At 44.3% G+C, this 22,008-nt stretch overlaps 2 protein-coding genes across 16 annotated transcripts in view; both read left to right on the plus strand.

The window, feature by feature from the left end:
- Window positions 1-1,622: 1,622 nt before the first annotated feature.
- Window positions 1,623-3,232, plus strand: LOC134133372 (uncharacterized). Its single transcript, XM_062566367.1, has 4 exons — window positions 1,623-1,879; window positions 2,315-2,626; window positions 2,729-2,967; window positions 3,197-3,232. The coding sequence occupies exons 1-4, from the start codon at window positions 1,777-1,779 to the stop codon at window positions 3,230-3,232; spliced, it is 690 nt and encodes a 229-aa protein (XP_062422351.1). The 5' UTR covers window positions 1,623-1,776.
- A 7,384-nt stretch (window positions 3,233-10,616) lies between these two features.
- The window catches only part of LOC119221946 (membrane-associated guanylate kinase, WW and PDZ domain-containing protein 1-like), a 60,059-nt gene continuing 48,667 nt past the window's right edge, over window positions 10,617-22,008 (plus strand). For 6 of the 15 annotated variants that reach the window (XM_037478173.2, XM_062562475.1, XM_037478176.2 and 3 more), the window contains exon 1: window positions 10,728-11,443. In XM_037478173.2, the coding sequence (XP_037334070.2) occupies window positions 11,149-11,443 (295 nt within the window). In that variant the 5' untranslated portion in view covers window positions 10,728-11,148. Of the gene's footprint in view, window positions 11,444-22,008 lie in introns of all 15 variants that reach the window. The other 9 variants (XM_037478174.2, XM_037478178.2, XM_037478179.2 and 6 more) reach the window with 5 other exon arrangements.

Genomic DNA, 22,008 nt, shown 5'->3' on the forward strand with positions numbered 1-22,008 from the left:
GGAGGAGAGTTGGTTAAAGATGGCTCGTTCAATGGTTTTGGACAGGAAGGGAAGAAGAGATACCGGTCTGTAGTTGTTTTCTTCAGAAGGGTTGAGGGTGGGTTTCTTCAGGAGTGGGTTAACTCTTGCCTCCTTCAGAGTGTTGGGGAAACAGCCAGATAACAGAGCATTGTTAATGAGACAGGTGAGAAAAGGAAGAAGATCGGGGGCAATCGACTGTAGAATGTGGGATGGAATGGGGTCGAGGGGGCAGGTGGTGGGATGGGCAGAGGTTACCAAGGTAAGAACTTTGTTAGGAGACAGGGGTGTGAAACAGGGAAGTGAGGGCGATTGAGGCGAAGTCTGTGGGATATAGTTGGATGGAGGTGGGTTGGAGAAGGAGGAGCGTATGTCAGCTATTTTTTTGGTTAAGTAGGAGACAAACTCTCCTGGAAGAAGGGTGGAGGGGGGAGGAGGACTGGGGGGTTCGAGGAGGTTAGTGAAGATAGAAAATAGTTTTTTGGGGTTGGAAAATGAGGACTCAATTCTGGATTGGTAGAAAGCGCTTTTTGCAGCGGAGATGGAGGCAGAAAAAGAGGAGAGAAGCGACTGAAACGCATGCAGGTCATCAGGTTGTTTGTATTTACGCCATTTCCTTTTGGATGCTCGCAGAGTGGCTCTCGTAGCATTCACCGGTTCAGACAACCACGGAGCTGGAGGGGATCTGCCAGCCCGCCGAGTCGTAAGCAGACACAACGAGTCGAGAGAGGAGGACAGAGTTGTTAGGAGAGTCTCTGCGGCAACGTTCGGATGCAAAAGTGCGAAAGAGTCGGTTGAGGGGAGAGCCGATAGAACGGAGGAGGCCAGGGAGGGGGGGGGGGAATGAGCGAATGTTTACTTTCCTCTTTATGATCATAGACATCCACCATTGACTTTAAACCAAGAGGAACTGTAGAGTTATCTGCCTCATTTTGACCCTTTAGACCATTCTGTAGCTCACTGCCACTAAGTGGACATTTGTCTCCCACATATTGAGCATTAATTAAAGATGTAACTGTGAGCATGTACGTCACCAAAGGGCCGTCTCTTTCATCCATGAAATGCAGCTATTTGCTCAAACACCCGTTTAACACAGTTGAAGACAATAAAAAGATGGAGGACATCAGCAGTGAAAGTAATCCACCAAGGACTCATCATAACACGTCTTTATTCTGTGAAACCGCCTTCCAACAGATGTCCCTCAGCCTGTCTTCACGGTGTCCCCATCATGGACGAGTCCTGGAGACTCAGTGACTCTGACCTGCAGTGTTGAACCTCCGTCTGGAGGATGGAGGTTCTTCTGGTATAAGGCTGTTCCAGATCTGTCAACCTACTACTACACCTATGATCTTCTACCTGGTAGCACCACTGGGACCGAACAGGTTTCCTACATTATTCATGGACAGACACACACAGCAGGATATGTGTGCAGAGCTGGAAGAGGAGATCCTGTGTTTTACACTCAGTATAGTGATGTGAAGTTTGTCTGGTCTGGAGGTGAGTTTGTTCAGACTTTTAAAATTTTTGCACAAGGCAATAAATGTCCCTTTTGTGTTGACATTGTTTGTCCTGTGTGTGTCTCCTAATGATGTGTCTTCAGGTGTGAATCCAGCAGCGTCTCTCACAGTGAGTCCTCACAGACTGCAGCACTTCAGCACAGAGTCACTGTCACTAAGCTGTGAGGGAACCTCTACTGAGTGGAGAGTGAAGAAGGCTGATGAAGATGGTGACGTGTCATCCTGTCCTTACTGGGGAGAAATGAATGGATCCATATGCAACAACGACACTACAGCGAGTAGTGGAGTGTACTGGTGTGAGTCTGAAACACAGTTCAGCAATGCAGCAAACATCACTATACACAGTGAGTTTAAATTCATTTAACGGTTTTATATTTTAATTCAATATTTATTTTAACAAACGACTCAACTTTCTTAGTTTGTTGCAGTATCTTTTCTCTGTATTATCCAACATGTCTTTGTGGTTTACTTTCTTCTTCATGACCATAGACATCCACCATTGACTTTAAACCAGGAGGAGCTGTAGAGTTATCTGCCTCATTTTGACACTTTTAGACCAGTCTGTAGCTCACTGCCACTAAGTGCCATTAAAGATGTAACTGTGAGGATGTACGTCACCAAAGGGCTGTCTCTTTCATCCATGAAATGCAGCTATTCGCTCAAACACCTGTTTAACACAGTTGAAGACAGATAAAAAGATGGAGGACATCAGCAGTGAAAGTAATCCACCAAGGACTCATCATAACACGTCTTTTTTCTGTGAAACCTCTTTCCAACAGATGTCCCTCAGCCTGTCTTCACGGTGTCCCCATCATGGACGAGTCCTGTAGACTCAGTGACTCTAACCTGCACTGTTGAACCTCCGTCTGCAGGATGGAGGTTCTTCTGGTATAAGGCTGTTCCAGATCTGTCAACCTACTACTACCCCTACTACACCTATGATCTTCTACCTGGTAGCACCACTGGGACTGAACAGGGTTCCTACATTATTCATGGACAGACCCACACAGCAGGATATGTGTGCAGGGCTGGAAGAGGAGATCCTGTGTTTTACACCCTGTATAGTGATGTGAAGTTTGTCTGGTCTGGAGGTGAGTTTGTTCAGACTTTTATATTCTTGCACAAGGGAATAAATGTCCTTTTTGTGTTGAAATTGTTTGTCCTGTGTGTGTCTCCTAATGATGTGTCTTCAGGTGTGAATCCAGCAGCGTCTCTCACAGTGAGTCCTCACAGACTGCAGCACTTCAGCACAGAGTCACTGTCACTGAGCTGTGAGGGAACCTCTACTGAGTGGAGAGTGATGAAGGCTGATGAAAATGGCCGTGTGTCATCCTGTTCTATCTGGGGAGAAATTACTGGATCCACATGCAACAACGACACTTGGGCGATTAGTGGAGTGTACTGGTGTGAGTCTGAAACACAGTTCAGCAATGCAGCCAACATCACTATACACAGTGAGTTTATATTAATTTAAAGGTTTTTATATCTAAAGTATTTACACATCTTATTACAGAGTGCTGACATTTTTAATGTGGCTTTATGATGAGTTTAAATCAATATTTATTTCAACAAACAATTTAACATTTTTATTTTGTGGCAGTATCTTTTCTCTGTATTATCCAACATGTCTTTGTGGTTTACTTTCCTCTTTATGACCATAGACGTCCACCATTGACTTTAAACCAGAGGAGCTGTAGAGCTATCTGCCTCAGTTTTTCCCTTTTAGACCATTATGTAGCTCACTGCCACTAAGTGGACATTTGTCTCCCACATATTGAGCATTAATTAAAAATGTTACTGTGAGCATGTACGTCACCAAAGGACCGTCTCTTTCATCCATGAAATGCAGCCATTCGCTCAGCTGCTGTATGAATGTGAATAACAAATGTAAACTATAAATGTCTTCTGGTCATTGGACATCATGTCACGGTTTGGTCCCTCTTCCTGTTTTAGTTTGAAGTTTCATGTTCCTTGTGGTCCTGGGTTAACTTCACTTCCTGCCTTGTCTTGTGATTAGCGTGATTGTCTCCACTTGTGTCCAATCACCTGCACCTCCCTTGTGTATTTAAGCCCTGTGTGCCTGTTGTCCCTTGTCGCGTCATTGTCTACGTCAGTTTCCGTTGGTGCACGTTCTTCTGTTTAGTGAGTCTTGTGTTTTGGAATAAAGAGCACGTCTGGAACTCCTGCGTTTGAGTCCTCCCTGCAACCTGCGCCAGCCCGATCCTTGTGACACATCAGCTTGTTTGACTTCCTGTCCTCTGGTCTCTTTACAGGTGGTGATGTCATCCTGGTGAGTCCTGTCCGTCCTGTGACTGAGGGACATTCGGTCACTCTTGGCTGCAAGTTGAGGACAGAAAACCTTCTTTATAATGTGGATTTCTATAAAAATGACAAACTCCTCCCAAATGCTGTGAGAGGGGAGCTGCTTATCTCTGCAGTTACTAAGTCAGATGAAGGCTTTTATAAATGTAGAGGAAGGAAATCACCTCAAGGTTTGGAGACTTTGACCTCAGCAGACAGCTGGTTGTCAATGAAATGTGAGTACAAGTTTAGTAACATGTGTTAGTCTGAGTTAGAAAAGGTATCACTGAATTAGAAGTTATCTTAAAATAAACTATTTGTTTTTGAGACAATATAGTTTTAAAAATGTTCCTGTTTAATATTAAAATGTAACCTGAGCATCAGTGAAAGGTGAATAGTGTGTGTAATTGAGTGTATGTGTTGAAGTACTTGTTTAGTACTACAACACATTAGTACCTATGTTTTTACCAGCTTTTATTTTGTTTTAAGTGTGTTTTTCTGGCTCTGACACTCTGAGATCTGTTGATGAAGAGTGCGTTATAAATAAAATGTATTATTATTACTTGTGTATCTCTTCATGGTTTTTTTGTGTACTTGTGTGTAGATCCTGAAGAAGCAGCACCACGCTCTGTGTTTCTCGTGCTGTTGGTTGTTTGTCTGGTTTCTGGAGTTTTACTGATTATTTTCCTGCTGCTGTTTCTGTGTTGCTACAGAAAGTCAAAAGGTGAGATCTTTTCCTTCTGATATGAGACTGATTTCACTGAAATAAGTCAAAGTCACAGATATTATTACACACACTAATTAATGATCAATGTGAAACTTTTTTCTTCAGCTTCAAGCCTCAGCAGGTTGGTACAAGCCTCTCTTCTCACTCTGAACATGGCAGCAGGACTTTACATGTTCCTCATTAAATCTTCTGTATTCACTTCATGTTTTGGACCCACAAGGTCTCAGAGGACCAATCGGAGCCCAGCTACAGACCACGTGATAAACCAGAGTGAAACTAAAGACGGACATTACGCTTCTCTTCTTCCTGGTCAGCTTTAATCCTGATTTATTTAATATTGTCTTCTTAACTTTAATGCTAACATTTCCATTTCTGGTTATCTGTTTGAGAAGATTATATAATTCCTACAAAGTGGTTCAAATTATTGATATGACCTCGTCTTTATCCTCACTGCTCTGCAGGTGGTTCTTGTGTCTATGAAACACTCAGAGGCTCTGAAGAACCTGAACATGGTGCAGTACATCCTGCGTGTTCATCACACAGCTGTTAAATACTAGAATCACATGATCAAGTGACTGGGCGACCATCCTTTAAATTAAAGACAAAGTGTATCGATGATGTCACAGATTCTGTGTTTGAGCTTAAAGACATTGATAGCTAATGTGAACACTTCTATAAGGGAACAACCTGCAGTAGTTGAGATGCTTTTGGAGGCCAGCAGAGCTTTAATAAAGGAGAATAAAGTGTCTCTTCATGCATTCATCTGATCCTTCTAACAGGGACGAATGATAAACCAGAGGAGAGCGATTACCAAAATGTGGATGGAAACAGCTGCAGGTACTTCAAGTACAACAGACCATGTAGTACAATCTGAGTGTACTTGTGTATTACTACCAGCAGTCAGCGAAGGTCAAACACAACACTTACACCTGTTATTCCTAAATAATCTTTTAAACTTTTTTCAGATGGATAAAAACATCTGCATGAACAGAACCAGAGGAACGGATGACAACATGAAAAACCACATCTTTGTCTTTTTGAGTAATTATAGTGTGAACTTCTTCTTTCCTGATATGAGACAATATTTTGTAGTTAATCAGCAGATAATTTAAAGGAAATACATCATATGTCTTTAAAAGAGCCAATTATTCCATCTACTTATTCAAATGTTGGTCTTGAGTTTTAACTGTACATTTTATCTCCTCCTTTTTTGAATGGAGGCTTGTTTGAAAAGCAGAAAAAGCAGTTTGATGTCTTTGAGCTTCAGTACGTTGGTGATTATTATTTAATATCAAGTGATCTTTTCTTTCATTTATGATTAAAAAAAAGCTTTTAGCATTCATTAGGGTCTTCCCTACGACTAGTCGTAGAGGAACCTATTGTATTTCAAGGAATTATTATTATTATTTTTGAAGAATAGGGGGCGCTGCTTTAATTGTTTTCATTTAAACCTAATCTGAAAATGACCAAATGTAGTCTGGTGATAGATTTTGAAGGAAATTGGCATTTATATGGTATTTTGAGAGGCTTTTATTTTGGACTGGTACATCAGAATGTCCTGGTTATCACCAAGTCACACCATGGTGATGTGTACTCACTGCCTGAAGTGGAATGAACATGAAAGTATTGGTTGTTTCCTTTTAATAATATTTATCTCTTTCATTGAATAGGTCCAATATAAAAAGTGAAATGGTGCCAGCACCTCAATAATTCCATGTTGGGATCATGTGCTCAATGGGGTTCTCAAGATGATGGGCAGTTTAGGGTTCAGGGTCCATTTTGGTCACATCTGACCATAGCACCTTCTTCCACTGTTTGCAGTCTCCCACATGACTGGTGTTAAACTCCAAACTGTATTTCTTATGCAGCTCATCCAGATTTACATTGGCTCTTGATTGCTGCTCTACTAAAGACATCACAATCTACTCAGAAAGAATGTCACCTTTGACGATGTTCATGATAGACGATATGAAAACTTAAATCGTGGCAAAGAAGAAAAGAGAACAAATGGAACAGTGGCTTCAACTCGAGACTTCATCTAAACTGCTCCATATTTCTCAATTCTCATGACACCCTTACCCTCTATAAATCCATATTATAATCCAAGCCTGGACACCACTGACTTGCGAACACCACAGGCGTCCTCGACCACATTTCTAACCATCTGGCTAGTGCCCCAACGTGCAAGGAGTAGCGAGGACCCGTCCAATCTTAATTACACATTTTATCTGTTATTGGACAACATATTTTAATGTTTAATCATTTTATGCATCAATAAACTTGCAGCTCTAAGCAGTGTTTCCTAAAGTAATTTCTTTAATTAAATAAATATTAGAGATTACAGGTAACACATGTCCACATGCGTAATGTTACTGACTCAAGCCACACCTGACGTGTTGTACAAGTACTTTTATTTACATTTCACCATGCTCAGCACTTCCCACATGTAGCATTATAGACTTTTTTCACAAAAACCGGAAATGGATAATCAATGTGGAAGTGGACTTCCTGTCAAGCATCAACACATTTGGAGATAATGGAGTCTTCAGAAGTTTGCTCACATTTTTCCATGAGTTTACTTAAGTGAGAGTGATCAGGCTAACTGTTAGCTACTGAACTGTTAAGTAGAATGATAAATCATGTTACAATATGTTAGAATTAGATTTAATGTCACTGCTGGGTGCTGTTGATGTGTGATGACGCTCAGAACACATGAAACACACAAGAAATCTCAGCTATCGATCTGAGATGCAGCTTCAGCCTCGGAGAAAGCAACAAACTCACGAGTCAAGCTGTGGAGACTTTGAATTAGTTTCACTTCTCTCTGGTTTCTAAATATAAAACACATTGAATGCAGCACATCGTACACATTGCTTCCACGCATGCAATGCAGCTCCACCTTCTGTTACGAGTCTGTCAGTCGGCATCAGGTGAATCGCGTTTACCTCAAAGGCACAAATGTCCCTTTTTTTATTTTGTTATTCAAAGCCCATGAGATTTCACGGAAGGATTAAAATAGCAAATGTGGAAGTATGAATTATTTTGGTCTTAGTATTTAGTATTTTAAAGTGCATCTAAATCTACGAGAAATGGTTCAATTTTGGTGAAAAAGAAACCTTCAATGTATCCAAAATGTGTCTTTGTCAATTGAATTATACATACAAGATTTTAGTTGTGTTACTAACTTGATTTAATGTTAATGTTGTGACCTTTCTATAAACTGTTGAGGTCATCTCTCCCATTTCATGTTTGATCAGTCTGACTGGAGATGTGAGCTACCGTGATGGTCGAGTGGAATGTTTGTAAAGGGAACAACTGGTGAGTCGCCATGACGGCAGAGAATGTGTCTGTGTGTGACGCTTCCCAACAAAGGTACTCGCTCTCTTCATAAGTCGTCACACTTCATAAGTGGGAAACAATGGGAGTTTGGGATTCAATTAGTAGTGACGCAATAACCTGTAAGCGGCGATTGTTTTTCAGGTAAAATCTTCTGCAAAGTAATGAGATGTCTGCTTACGGTATTCTCTCTGATCATCTCTGGATGAGAGAACTTGATGTGTAGCTCAGCCTGGACCCTTTTTGTGTCTTTTAAACACATTTTGTGGATGGTAATGAAATATTTGGCTGTCTGAAGTATTCTGTTTTTCACTCAAAGTCGAGGTATCGGCCTGTCATGTTTGAGCAGGTAAACAAAAGAGAGAGATCAGCATAGGCATAGAAAAGCATAGGCCAAAGTGCATTCTGGGAACCCCTGACCATGATTCAGCTTTTGGTTGTTTTGAAGTTGGCTTGTGAACAAATACTGTAAAAACGGTGAAATACTGTAAAAACAAAACGATGGAAATGGTGATAGACCATCACAGTGCAAGATAATCCCCTGAGAATCCGGACTTTCACACAATCACACAACATCTGGCGGGTCGTTTGCAGACATGCAAAGCGAATCGCACACAGATCACCGCTGTGGGAAGTCTGCACGGATAACCGACTCGGCCTTTTCTTTATTTTTTTTACAGTCTGATCTCCGTGCCTGAATAATTCAGCGCTGCTCGCTGTCCGCTCCTGTTGTGCACGACGCGGTTAAGAGCCAGCGAAGGAGAAGGCCCAGTGCACGAGGACGGCCTGCTTTCCGATGCCCGCAGCCAAGCACGCTGGGAGTGTGTGTGTGTGTGTGTGTGTGTGGGGGGGGTCCAGAGTAAAATATCCCACGCTTGACAACCTCCATTTGCTTTGTCATGGTGAGTTCTCCCCCTCGTAAGACCTCAGCGATGCCCTACTTACTTCAATGTGGGGTCGAGATGATCCTCGCAACCGGCAGGTCCTACGTTATTTTGGCCCGAGGCTTTGTTTGAATCGGTGTCACATCCTTCTTCTCTTCACCCTGCCTCCCTCCCCTCTCTACTCTTAGGCAGCATTTCGAATTTATTTTTCCCTCGTGCAATTTTCTTTTGCATCACATTCTGAATTTATTTTTCTCTGCATCTCAAGAAAGACAGTTGGATTGAGAGGATTCATTATTTAACAAACCCTGCAGCCATCTGATCCCTCGCAGGTGTGCATGAGTTTGTGTGTCATGTTTTCACACGACACACAAACTCACAATGCTCTGAGTTAATCTCTCTGTATTCCACAACCTGGAGTGGTTTCTAAGCCTTCTCAGGTTATGAACAAATACTTGCAGCATGTGTGCGATGCCCCGCTGGGGCATGTGGGTATTTTTTTTTCCTTGTGGAACAGAACTAATTCTTTCTGAACTCCACTGACCAGCTGTTCGACTGCGCTAATCTCTCTCACATGCACAAGAAGGTAAGTGAAGGCATCGGGCTACACACACACACACACACACTCACACTCTCCCCTGGCTGGCACGGTGATGTTTACTTTAAACCGCTGCAGGTCACGCTGCAGGTCACGCTGCAGGTCACATCTTTACCCAAAAATACGTTATTGTGAAGCAGAAGTTCAGAAATCCTCATTTACAACAATATAAAATACACATTACAACAGCACATTGACTTAAAATCCCGTTTCTGCAGAAGTGTCGAGCGTTGTCTACCTCGCCTCACATTTTGCTGGTGGCCATTTATCTGAATAAATAATAAGCAACCATGAAAATGACCTCTTGGCCTGTATTGAGCTTTTGATTTTTAACTTTCTGAGCAGAATATTGTTGTGTTTTGGAACTAGGCCATTTGTCCCGATGTGACTCACTTCTCCAGGAACGTTCCTTATACTATTTGCTAAATATGTCATGCATTGGACAGGTAGTTTGTACAAAGTGAATAGCGAGGTGAGCAGTGAGAGAAACACCTCCAGTCCCTCAGGTGTGAGCAGCGAGCCTGAAGTACCTTTGAAGGGTCTTTTATTGACTCGCTGGTTAATGTTTGATTGCCGCGCATTGATTGTGGACTCGTTGCATTCCGGAGGTTTGGACGGACAATTACTGTCCCTCGTGAAAACAAAGACGGCCTCTGACGCGCTGCCTGGCCAGGCCAGGCCAGTTCTTAGTGTATGTTGTCGTTTTGTCAGGTCCTTGCGTCGCCTTTGTTTTTTTCCCTTCTTGCTTTTCTTTGTTGGAGTGGTTTTGAGTTTTGGGGGATTTTGAGTTTTCCTTTTAAAGTTGGACTATTAAAGTATTTTTGTTTCCTGAACTCCAAGTCCTCCCTCCTTGCCCTCACACCGCTCGGTGGTTTGCTGCATGCATTACTGTAAATATTGTAAGGTTCAATCGGACATGTAAACTGAACATTTTACATTTACATTCAACATTTATATAAAACATTATATACAGCGTGTGCACGTTGGCGGCATCTAGTGGTAAGTGGCAGGTTACCTACCACTGAACACTCTTAACTCCCCCCCACCTCAAACACACACACTTCCAAGCGTGTCCAACATGAATAAGTGAATAGAAATACATGAAAAGAGAGTTGCCTGTCCCACAGCTGCTGTCGGTTTGGAGGGAAACCAGCGACCTCATCCAGATCCGCTCCACTACTTATCTATGAACTAAGTCTAAATACCGGAGCCTCTGGGGGGGATTAGACGCGGAGATTCTCTAATCCGTTTCGGAGCGCGTGCGGGGAGGACTCGGGTAGGTGTGTGGTCGCGGGAGGATTTTCCCTCAGTAGCAGCTGGACGCATGCGCCCCGCCCTCTCCAACACCATTCCTCCACCCACTGGGCAGGAGGAGCAGCCGGGATGAACTTGTCTCGGTACCTGTTTAAAGGAGCCGCCGCTCGCGGGACAGGTGAACGTTTGTTTTTACGTCCTGGAAAAGTTTTCTAGAAAAAAAAGGGTCGGAGGGGGGCTGAATTCTAGGAGTATTGAGAAGAAGGGTCTATTGGAGGGACTGGAGCGCGTGAACACAGACATGCGGAAACTACAGAAGAAGCGAAGCCCTTTTGGATTTTAGAACCCCCCCGGGCCGGGCAGCACGTCTCGGGAGGAGGGAGGAAATGACACCCAGACGCCCGCTGGGACTACTTTGCTATGCATCGGCCGGTTTTTGCAGCGTTCCGTGGAAGTAGCGGCGGTTTCGGTGCGTGCGCGTGTGTGTAAGTGCGTGTGGGACCCGAGTCCACCATGTCCAAAGCGCTCCAGAGGAGGAACCACTGGAGCACCAAAGTGAACCAGTGCCTGGTGGCGCGCAATGCGCGCGGGGAGCTAAACGTGCGTCTCCGCGGCGGAGCGGAGAACGGAGAGTTCCCGTACGTCGGGCGGGTGGAGGAGGACGCGGTTTACCGGGACGGCGGACTGCGGGTGGGGGAGCTGCTCCTGGAGGTGGAGGGGCTCCCAGTGTCCGGATTACCCCTCTATGACATTTATAATGTGATGACGTGCTGCAGGGGGCCCGTCCGGTTAAAAACTGTGCGTCAAGGTAAGAGAATCCGATAAAGGTCCCCACTAGTGTGTGTGTGTGTGTGTGTGTGTGTGAGAGAGAGATTAACACACGTGCACCATAGAGTCCCACGGGAAGTTGTTTCATAATTGCCAGCATGGGCTCATCCAACAACATGGTGATGCGCGAAGTAGGGCGGAGGAGCGCGCGTTGCTCGTCCACATCAGGGCTGATGTGGAGCAGCTCCGACAGTCCTCATGCCCTCATTCAGTCCTCAGCATCACCGAGGGCCCTTTGCGGGGACAGACCCGGGGGCGGGGGGTGGGTCACGGTATAGGCCTCTTACAGACACTGGAACTGTCGGTCTGCTGACAGGTTCTTCCCACGTATGAAACTTTTTCAGCCCCTCAGGCCGAAGGGAATAAATCAATTCAACACATGTTGTACCAAAATTACAACTGTACCTCACTTAACCCAATATGAAATCTATTTGTCTGTCTATTTGTTGTTCTAGTATGATTTATAATGAAATATTTGTGTTCTACTTAGTAAAGGTTGTCTGGTCCCCCAGGGATGTTTCGGCTAGTTGCTTCTAAAGAAAGGAATCAGCCCATTTAAACAGTTAATGTCAAGAAAATAATTTGGAATATCAAACAGCATCTAAGATATCATTCTATATTTTGGTATTCAAAAGGGCCGTGTTGTGCTTTTACTTCAGATTAAACTCACTGATTCTCAGTCATTAAATCTCATTGTGTACATATCTTCTGAAAGCAACAACCATGCAATACTGGTATCGAGGTATTTGGTGTAAATATATTGGGATATTTGTTTTTCTCTGACCCAAATGAGTTTGTTGGACGGGTGCTTGTCTTCCTCAAAAGAATCCATAACAATTGCACCTGCTTGACATCTGGTAGCAGAATGTCTGTTGTTTTAAATTCACAATGATCATTTTGGGGGCCAGGCTTTGGGTCTGGACTTTCTTTGCAACTCATAGAGCTGTTTGATCATTTCTTTTTTTAAAGTGTGCTGAGGATTTTGCGACGGGACCATTTCTCAAATCTAGCGTGCGAACAAACAACAAACAGCTGTAGTTATTTTTGGAAGTTCCCCCTGCGTGTTGTGATGAGATTGACCCATTGCCACAGTCTGCTAGGTTCACATTACGGGAGGCATCACTGTGCTGCTGTGTACGGGTGGGCCGGTTGTCGCTGTGTTAATTATACTTCACCCCCCCTTCCCTCCTACAGGTGTGCTGCTCTTGCCAAGGAATTCAGAAAGAAATCCACCCGAATGCAGCTGTATTCCTGTGGTGGAAAGGTGGAATGAGTGTTGAGTTTTAATTAACATCCTAAAACTGTGAGGGAATGATGTGTTATTTACCTAAAAATATTCAAACCAGTCAAACCAAACGCTAAAATCCAAGTCCAAAGTCCAAAATTTGTTACTGGTAAGTTTGTTGCTTTTAGAATATTAGCTTTATTTATTTCGTCTCATGTCTATCTTTCGGGCTTTGCTGACAGAGGCGCTCGTAAATGATGAGTAGTTCAATCATTTGGCATCATTTTGGGGTTAAAGTGCAAAGAGGGAGTGCGTTCAGACATATTTTGACTTTGACCCAGCGGTGCAGCGATTATCTTTCCTCATCGGTCGAATCCAGCTCACGTTGGAAAGGTTTTGCCGTCAATACTCTTGTCCCTTGACTTTACTTTAGTGAGCGTCTGATAACGGTGCTTCGCTGTCAAATTGCAGACTTTGTCCCCCGGGTCATTGAAACGTTATCAGAATACTTGTTGGTTTATAGTTGAGGCTTTTTTCGGTTTGTACCTTTTGCCCCAAAATACAAAACACAAAAAGGTGTGAACGACACTTTATTTTACAACTCGGTAGACCGTCTACTTGTTGTTTTGAGTTCCTATCTTTTAGTTAAAACAGAAAACCCCCCGGGGACCAAAAGGTCTGGAGGTTTACGGTGCTCCGATGAGAGGTTGGTCTGGCCGGGTCGGATCTCCGTGACAAAGGGCCCCCCTTGGTCGCCTTAGATCTCGCTAGAGGGATTCGTGGCGGCCGGCTGGATGCCAGGCATTCCTGAGGGGTGCGGCCAGGAGGTCACTGGTAGAACCCGATGAAACATCCAGACCTTTCGTACATCAAATAGTCCTTCCTGCTACGGTTACGGCTACGTCCCCACTGACTTTTTGCCCTCCAGGCCGGGACATTCATTCACCTGCACCTGAGTAACTGCACACTTGAGTAAACTGTTCTAGTGACTATTCCTCCATAGAAAGGTTCTCTGTGGAATATTTCACAAATAGCAATTGTTGGGTGAAATATTTTAGAGATGGTTCCAAGTTTAACCCTTTGTTTGGGCTCTAGATCTTCAGGAACTCTATATGGTTAACGATTTTTCTGTTTCAAACCATAGTTCCATGTTGAAACGGCTCTGTGAAGATCGCGTCACGTTGTGTGTCTGGTCTTCATGCGTCTGGTCTTTGTGCGTCCTTGAGAACACTCACACTCATCCACAGGACGGGGCGGCTTCGTAATATATTTTCCCCAGTGTGGAGGTTTTGTCAGTCTTGATTCAGTGCAACCGAGTGCATGAGTTTGTCTCTGAAAGGCCTGTCAGCTTGTGACATGAATGCTCTGCTCCTTGACTCTTCCTTCACATCCACCGTCTCTTTACTAACTCTGTGGTCCAGGCAGCAGTATTTACCTTTTTTATTGGGTTATTTGATAGGGGACAGTTCTGATTAATAAAAAATAATTCTCTAAATGCGCTGGGGGGGTTAGCCAAAAGTCTATTTTCCATCTGTACTCCTGAGAGGCAGAAAAAATGAACGTGTAAACTTTGATCTCCACACACTGGAATGTTTGCTTTGTTCGTGGTGGAGTGATTGGCAAACGTGGCTAACAAAGGCAGCGAAGGAGCGATGACGCCACACTCAAGCCATCATTTGAGCCTCAGGTGCTGTAAGACTTCGGTGTGACTTGTTCCACTCAGCCAACTGCAGCCATGTTTATGGTCACTTTGGGGCGGACATCAAACCTCGTATGCCTGTAACACTGAGTATAGCAACCAAAGAACTGGCATCAAATGTTAGATTTGTGAACTCGGATCGGACGTTTTCACCTCACCGAAAAGAGGGTTTGCTCCGTTTTTACAGGGAAAATGTGCTTTTTAATCTCGTATTGTGTTGCAATTGTAGCTATGCATCAAGTATTTTGTCATCGGTTAACCTGCTTATTATTTCCGTGATCAATCATTCACGGTTGTGTTTTCAAAACGGCCTCTGAAGAGCCAATGTGACGTCTCCAGGTGTCTATTATTGTCCAAAACCCAAAAGATCATTACAGAAGGTTTCAGAAAACCAGCAATTATTCACAATATTTTCCTACCAATACCAATTAAGTTACTTTGTTGGTGATTTAATAATCTTTAGTTTAGTTTATTTGTTCCCCAGGATGTGCATATCTCATTTTTTAGAGGAACAGGAAAGTAAAGCCGTGTCCGTACTGCTGAGTACTTCCTCCAGCGCGTGTCGGTCACATGACCAGTAAGAAGCAAAGAGAGCCCCCGGGTCTCCAAAGTACAGCATGTTCTTCTCTTTTGTAGTCTGCATACATCACGCTCCAGCTCGTGTTACCCACAAAGAGTTTTGTAAATGTCAATGCATGTGCAATAAGAAGCGATGCAAAACGTGTTACATGTGTAGTAACTCCTATTGCTTCAAATTGATTGACAGGTTGCTCTCCATTCAGTCACGTCTGTTAAAAACTTCGGGAGCCGCATGCTGAATGATTTTCAGAAGACCCACAAACTTCATCAATGAGAAATAGTGTTTAATCGACTGAATCATAAGAATAAGGGTTCTGTTGGACGGTCCTGTCTGCATTCGGCTTTTTACGGCTTTGTTGTGCATTGAAAGCAGTGAGCGATTGATGTTGATAAAAGTAGTAACTCAGAAACCTTTTATCAATTTTCCAAAGCAAAATCAACCCGAACTGCACTTCAATGAAGATGCTTATTTTATTGTACTCCCACATGAAAAAAAACGCTCCCATGAAAGCACAAAAATCCAAATGGAACAAAAACATGAATAAAAAAGTCAAGGTGAAAAATATGTTCTTATTCTCTTTTAACAGCTCCAACTATCCATTGTTTTGTCTATATATATACTGTGGTATATATGTTAAATGTGTATTTAAATTATTATATTTTATTACATTTATATACTGCATTTTTTTCATCTCTGCAATAAATGTTGCTATGACAACAAAGCTGGTTCTGTTCTTTAGGTGGCAGCCAGACATTTTAATTGGATTTAATTTGATTTGATTGCCAATCGCCATCAGACTGGCAGCCATTTTTCCACTGCGAGTGCGGCGGGCTGATTTGAGCATGCGCGGCCATCCCCGGGCCAAACGTTTGAAATGACATGTTTAGTAGGATTCATTTTGACTTTGTGATGTTTCGGGAGGCTCGGACCAAACCGTTGATCTGGTGTGTAAAGGGGGGCTGGAAGAGATGGAGGACGTACTCCGCAGTGAAACCGAGCCTCTGCCGACTGCTAATCCGCCGCCTCCACCCCGGCTGCAGTGACCGTGTGCCGGATTGTCTCTGCCGACCTACTCGAACTCCTACCGTCGCACACATGTGCAACGCAAGAGAGGGTCTCACGTGGCCGAGATAAATCAACATCTGGAGGGGATTACGCAACATTATGGGGCTCCGGGTTGAATCAGCGCCCGGCTTTCGGACTGTTTCTTCGGTTTTGTTGCGGTGGTTTTGTTGTGGGTCGTAATTACACCTTCCTCGAGATCCAAATAGCTTGGTGTCGGAAACGCTCTCAATTTCCCAAAGGTCCTCTGTTCACGAGCCCAGACTGGACTGTAGAAGTGAAAATCTGCCTCCAAGGAAATAGCCTGGTGCTCATCTAAATGTTTGCAATACAAAATGAAGACTTACTTAAAAATAATCAGTGTAATCTGAAGGAGCAGTTTGTGAGATTAACAAAATGACGGATTCTCCGTTTCACGTCATTATTTACTTGCAAAAGCATCTTCATTCTTAATTCTATATTTGCCAAGACATCCTCCTAAATCTGGCGTAGATGAACCCCTCGTGCACTGCGGCCTGATACCTTGACACTCTATTCTGACTACACATCCAGCGGCAAAAACGAATCGACGTGTATCGTAAGTAAGTGGTGCAGAAAAGCTTGAATAAGCCCGTGATCCGTGCTTAGCAGGTTGTGAAGGCCTTCTATTGTTAATGAGCTACCGGGTTGAGGGATTGACGCACACAGGCCTCGTGGGCCACACTTTAGGGGCGAGGGATGCTTTAAGGAAATGTTTCCACCTGAAGTAGCTTTCCTGGAATATTCTCAAAGACCTCGGCCATCACACTCGATAAGCTCAGTGCAAACTTCAGGAAACATGCAGCTCGGTCCTGGAAGAGGTCAGAATACTTACCGTTGTATCTCTGATCTGTTTTATTTAACACATCCAGCTGTGTATTGCAGATGTGTCCAGCACTGTGCCCCCTAGTGGTAGAACCGTGGATTTAGATGAACGACTGACGAGGGCTTGTTGTGGCCTGCTTAGATCTGAAGTTGTTAAATGGGGCAATTTTCTGTTGTATAATTGTTTTACTCAGTTTATAAAATAAATATTACCCCCTGGGTCAATATTATTTAAAGGAATAATAATTGATAAACCAGCTCATGATCAAAATTAAATATTGCATTCCTAGATACCTTTTATTTATAAAATCATTGTTTGCAACAACAACAAAGGCCCTTAATAACTGACGAATTGGAGCATTTGTGAGTGAAAACATGGTGTTTTTCTGTTGTATTGCATCGATAACCAATTCGGTTTCCTTGTGGTTCACAGAGACATAAACCCGGGGCAACGAAACCCGACAAGATAAACCCGAGCTCTCAGTGACAAAGTCCGCTTTGATCTCACAGGTTCAGAGGAGCCCGGCTCCTCTTCCCGTCATCTTGATCCCGGAGGTATTTATCCACAGAGCGGGGAAAAGGTTAAATTACACCCCTGACGACTTCAAACAGGTCTGAGAAGGTTCACACACTTTGGTGTTGTGTGTCCCGGCGTCTTCTCCGTCTCCTCCGTCTCCTCCGCCCTCAGTCGTATATCTGCTCCCTCGTGGCAGGTAGCAAAGGGACATCTCCAGCATCTCCCTCCATCTGATATCCTCATCAGCGTCACGAGGCCAGAGGAGGGGGTGTTGTGGTTTGAGTTGGTCACGGCGGTCTTGTCTCAGTGAAGGGGACCAGCTGCTGTCCAGTGCACCCCCCACCCCCCAATTGCTGCTTCAAAAAAGCTTTCGATATAAGAAAAAACCAACCACCTCAGAGTTTAAGTGTTTCGCGGCCCCTGATCACCTGATCTGAGCACCCCGGGCTGATTGACCCCCCCCCCCCCTCGCCGCTGTGACGGTTTCAGTTCTTCTCTCAGAATCCATTACGCTGTAACGTCTCTGTGCTCTCGGGTTGTTCTCTTCATAGAGGGAGGCTGACATTTACCAGCTTTTTTATTTCAAAACCTGGAAATAACCGGATGACCTAACAAGCCTGTTCTGCGATTTGTTTTGGCGACCTGGACCTCAAACATTTCTAGAGTCAAACATGTCTAAAGCCAGTGAGATAATTGCCAAAAGGATTTCTCCTCTGTGAAAGATGTCCAAGATGACTCTTTGAAGTTTCTTCTTTCGTCCGAGCGACACTCCAAAAGCTGAAGATGTTCCATTCACAGAAGGAACAACGCCCAGCGAGCTGAGAGCACATTTCAGCTGCCAGCACACGTCTGCCTTTCTGCTCACGACCGAGCGAACGCATCACGTGAGCCTCAAACGCTGTTTCCCTTCACTTATTTGGCCTGCTTTCGTGTGCAGATCTACCATATGCGACACGTGCCTCGGCCTATCAAATCACACGCTGGTTTCCTTCCAGCTGGGACCCTCTGAATCACCGCGTCTCCAGAGTAAATTTAGCCTCTTCTGACAAAGTGACGGAAACAGTCGTCTCGAGCGGTTGGCGTTGACTTTGAACGCCCAACTCGAGTAACTCTGAAAGAGACCCAGATCTGTTCTCCATGAAGAGCCACAGTGGGAGGTTAAACATGGCGGCCGAGGCCGTCGCGATCCGACTTAAACGTCTACACCGACAGCTAAAAAAGGTAAATGTTCCTGCAGATAGAACACAGTGCAGGTTTTCCCACCGAGGGAGGGGTTGACCCCGGGACTGCAGCTGTTTGTCGGAAGCATCTGGCGGGCGGTCGGGCGCACTGACAAGACAGATACCTTTGAGACCAGGTCGGGCGAGGACAGCAAAATGATTTTCTTTGTTGGAAACACCGTTAAACGTGAGGCCCTCGAACAAATGCAAATGCATTGTGCTTTCTACGGGAGTCAAACACCTTAGAAGAAGTTCAAGGATTTCATTGACTCAAGTTAAAAGTACATTTGTTGGTTGTTGGGTAGTCTAGACTGACTTTTATTTAGTGATTCTGTTCATCCTGGAGCTGCAACTTTTTGTGTTTTTCAATAAATAGGCAGATTGTTTTAAGCCTTAAAATGTCATCTGTTCATGTTAAAGTAATACCACACACATGATTAAGAAGAGCAGTTCTGGTTTGCCAGGTTTTATACCAGGAAACGCTTTTTAAAAAGACACAAGGTCTTCAATGTGTCCAGGCTCAATTAATACACATCCTTCCTTCTTTTAGGCCTTGAACCCGTGCCCGGCCTTGGAATCTGCCCATTTGTCGTCTCCGCTCCGGCACCAGTGGATTTGTCACCAGTGTGTAGGATGTGGGAAGGAAGGCGTTACTCATTGTGTTTTACCATTTAAAGCACAATATCCTTGACTTCGGAAGGAGCGACGAAAGAAGAAACACCAAATGGGAATCTGGCTCCATTTATCAAACTGGGGACTCTTGATGTCGTGCCGTCAGATCCCTTCACGAATCTGCATAATATTGAATCGCCAGCGTTGGGTGACAACGGGCTCTGATTGAACAACGTGTCAGAGGACAAAGACTTGACATTAAGATGCTAGCTGACAACTAATGTGTTGCAATCTCGCCAATTACTTCATTACTTCACCACCAACTGTTGTTTAGGAGCTTTTTTCAGATATATTTTCTGCAAAACATAATCTATTGATCAGCTCCGTTGTAAATGATTCTTAAACTGCTATGTTTTGGGGGGAAGCACCTTGGAACCTTTTGGAAAGCCTCTTTTAAAGTCCTTGTTCCCTCGGCACCGCGGCGTAATGAAACCGCCCCCCTGTGGCTGCGTCTTTATTTAAAAGGCCTCACATGCAGTTTTTAACCTTTTCTCTTGCGGCGTCTCCGTCGCTTATCTTCTTTCATAGTTTCATCTCAAAGGTCTCGCAATCTTCTCGGCGTGTGGCGTTACCCGGCTGTGACGGAGAGTCAGCGCGCTCCTGCAGTCTGAAGGTCAGGCATGTGATGGTTTATTCAGTCTTACCATCCCACGCGGACGCAGTGTGAAGCAGTTAAAACCGAATGCTTCAGTTTAGCCTCTTCACGGAGCACAATGATGCCCAGACGTTTCACAGGGCTTGTGTCACATGAAACGTCTCTTTAAGTTGTGAGGGAAATATCTTTTTACTTTTTGTCATTGTGTCTCCGGTAGAAAGGCAGATTTAGCATTTTACTCTTTTAGGTTGAGGTTTTACATTTCTGCACGTTTTCCTAAACGAGAAGCCTCTTCCATCACAGCCCTCAAGGTACAAACTATCGCTCACTGCGCTCCACGGAAAGCCTTCTCCTCACTCCACTCCCTCATCCAGATGTTAACGCGCTGGAGCTGGAGCCCTAATGGGATCATTTCTCGTCCCCTTGCTTTATTGTGAGTTTCATCATGTTAGCCGGCCGGCGATGGCGCCCTCGTCCCCGTGGTGTGAGGCGCTCAAACCTGCTGCAGCCAGAGGGGGGGAGGGTGGGGGACGTGTATCTCATCTCCGTCTTCTTGCCCCGTGGATACCGGCTCCCGTCTAAGACGCACGCGCCTTTAATCACAGGCAGGCAATGACATTTACCAGAGGCAGCCGGTTAGAACCGATGGCGTGCTCGCATGCCAACTGAAGCTTGATGTTCTCCATCAGCGGCGGGGAGGACTCTCTTTTTTTACACGTGTGGCCCACGGGAGGGAAAAACGACACAATGGACGCATTAAAAATAGCTTCATTGTGTGCTTTTTCTTCTTTGCAAACAGGAGGAGTATTTTTCCTTTCACTCTTAAGGTGAACCCGGGGGATAAGAATAGAGATCCTGCCATCTGGAGTCTGTTGAGTTTGGTGTTTCAGTGTTTGACAGGAATAGCTCCCATGTTTCGTCTGTGTTCAAATATATTCCGAATATATAGGCAGTAAATCGGTGTTTATCAGGGATGTATACTGACCCTCCTCTCAACATTTCCCCCCTCAAGCTTCCACTCGTTCCTTTTAGTCTTTACAACCTTTTCTCTCTCTCCTCCCCGCCTCCCCCCTTTTTTTCTTCCTCCATCCTTCGTCCTACTCAGCTGCTAACGCAACGCGGAGGGAGCGGTCGGCCCGGGTTCCTCTGGTTATATTTAGCACTGAACAGATGCGGCGCACTGGAGCGGAACACACCGCCTCTGCCCGCCTCGGTGTGTGTGTGTGTGTGTGTGTGACTCTTCCTTCAGACCAGTTCTCCCATCATGCACTGCTGACTGACTCAGCAGCAAAAGCGCTGGAGAACCGGATCAGAACCGGCCCACCTGCCTCCTCGCATGAACCCTGCGCTTCTGTATAAAACCACAGGGTCTTTCATAAAAAGAGCAACTTAATTCTTACAATTTGTGTTAAGAGCTACAATGATGAATTATTTTCAACAATTAATGTAACAAACGTAAAAATAGTAAAATTTCTAAAACTACAAATATTCTCAATGAGTGGGCTGTATATATTTTACTGTTTGTGGCTCATCATTTAGCTCTCTGAATACTAATACATCATGTTCACGATCGCTCCATGTGTTACCGTTGATATTTCGTACCTTGTGTTGATTACATCATGGCATTCAAGAGCTGTGTTGTTGTGCCAGAAGCCGAAACAATGAATAAATATAAACGCTGACCAGCATGTTGTGAAACTTGAAACTTCTCACACTAACATATGGTGGGAGACTCTCAGGTTTAGAGTTTTTAAATTCCCCAGGAGCACTTTGAATGCATCGGTGTGGATGATGATTTGAGATACTTAAAAGGTAGCTGAAATAGCTGTGAGGGACTGGTAAAACTGATGCCAAAATATCACCTTGATAAGTAAACCAGACCACCACCTTCAAAATAGTTTCCATGTACTATTACTTGTTATTGGTCTGGTGCGCGATTTTTGTCCACGGGGACTGCTAAGATCAAAACAAAGAACAAAAACCAAATAAGTGCTAATGACTCCTTTACTTTGTGGACAGAAGCATGTTTACGGGGCCCTGACACACCATGGACGTACCAGTGTGGGTTTAAATCTCCTAAACTTTGGCAAATGTTTAGCAGACACTTAAAGAAGATGAACTTTGGACGTCTG

Source organism: Pungitius pungitius, chromosome 1 (assembly GCF_949316345.1).
Source record: "Pungitius pungitius chromosome 1, fPunPun2.1, whole genome shotgun sequence".
In the NCBI taxonomy this organism is placed as follows: domain Eukaryota; kingdom Metazoa; phylum Chordata; class Actinopteri; order Perciformes; family Gasterosteidae; genus Pungitius; species Pungitius pungitius.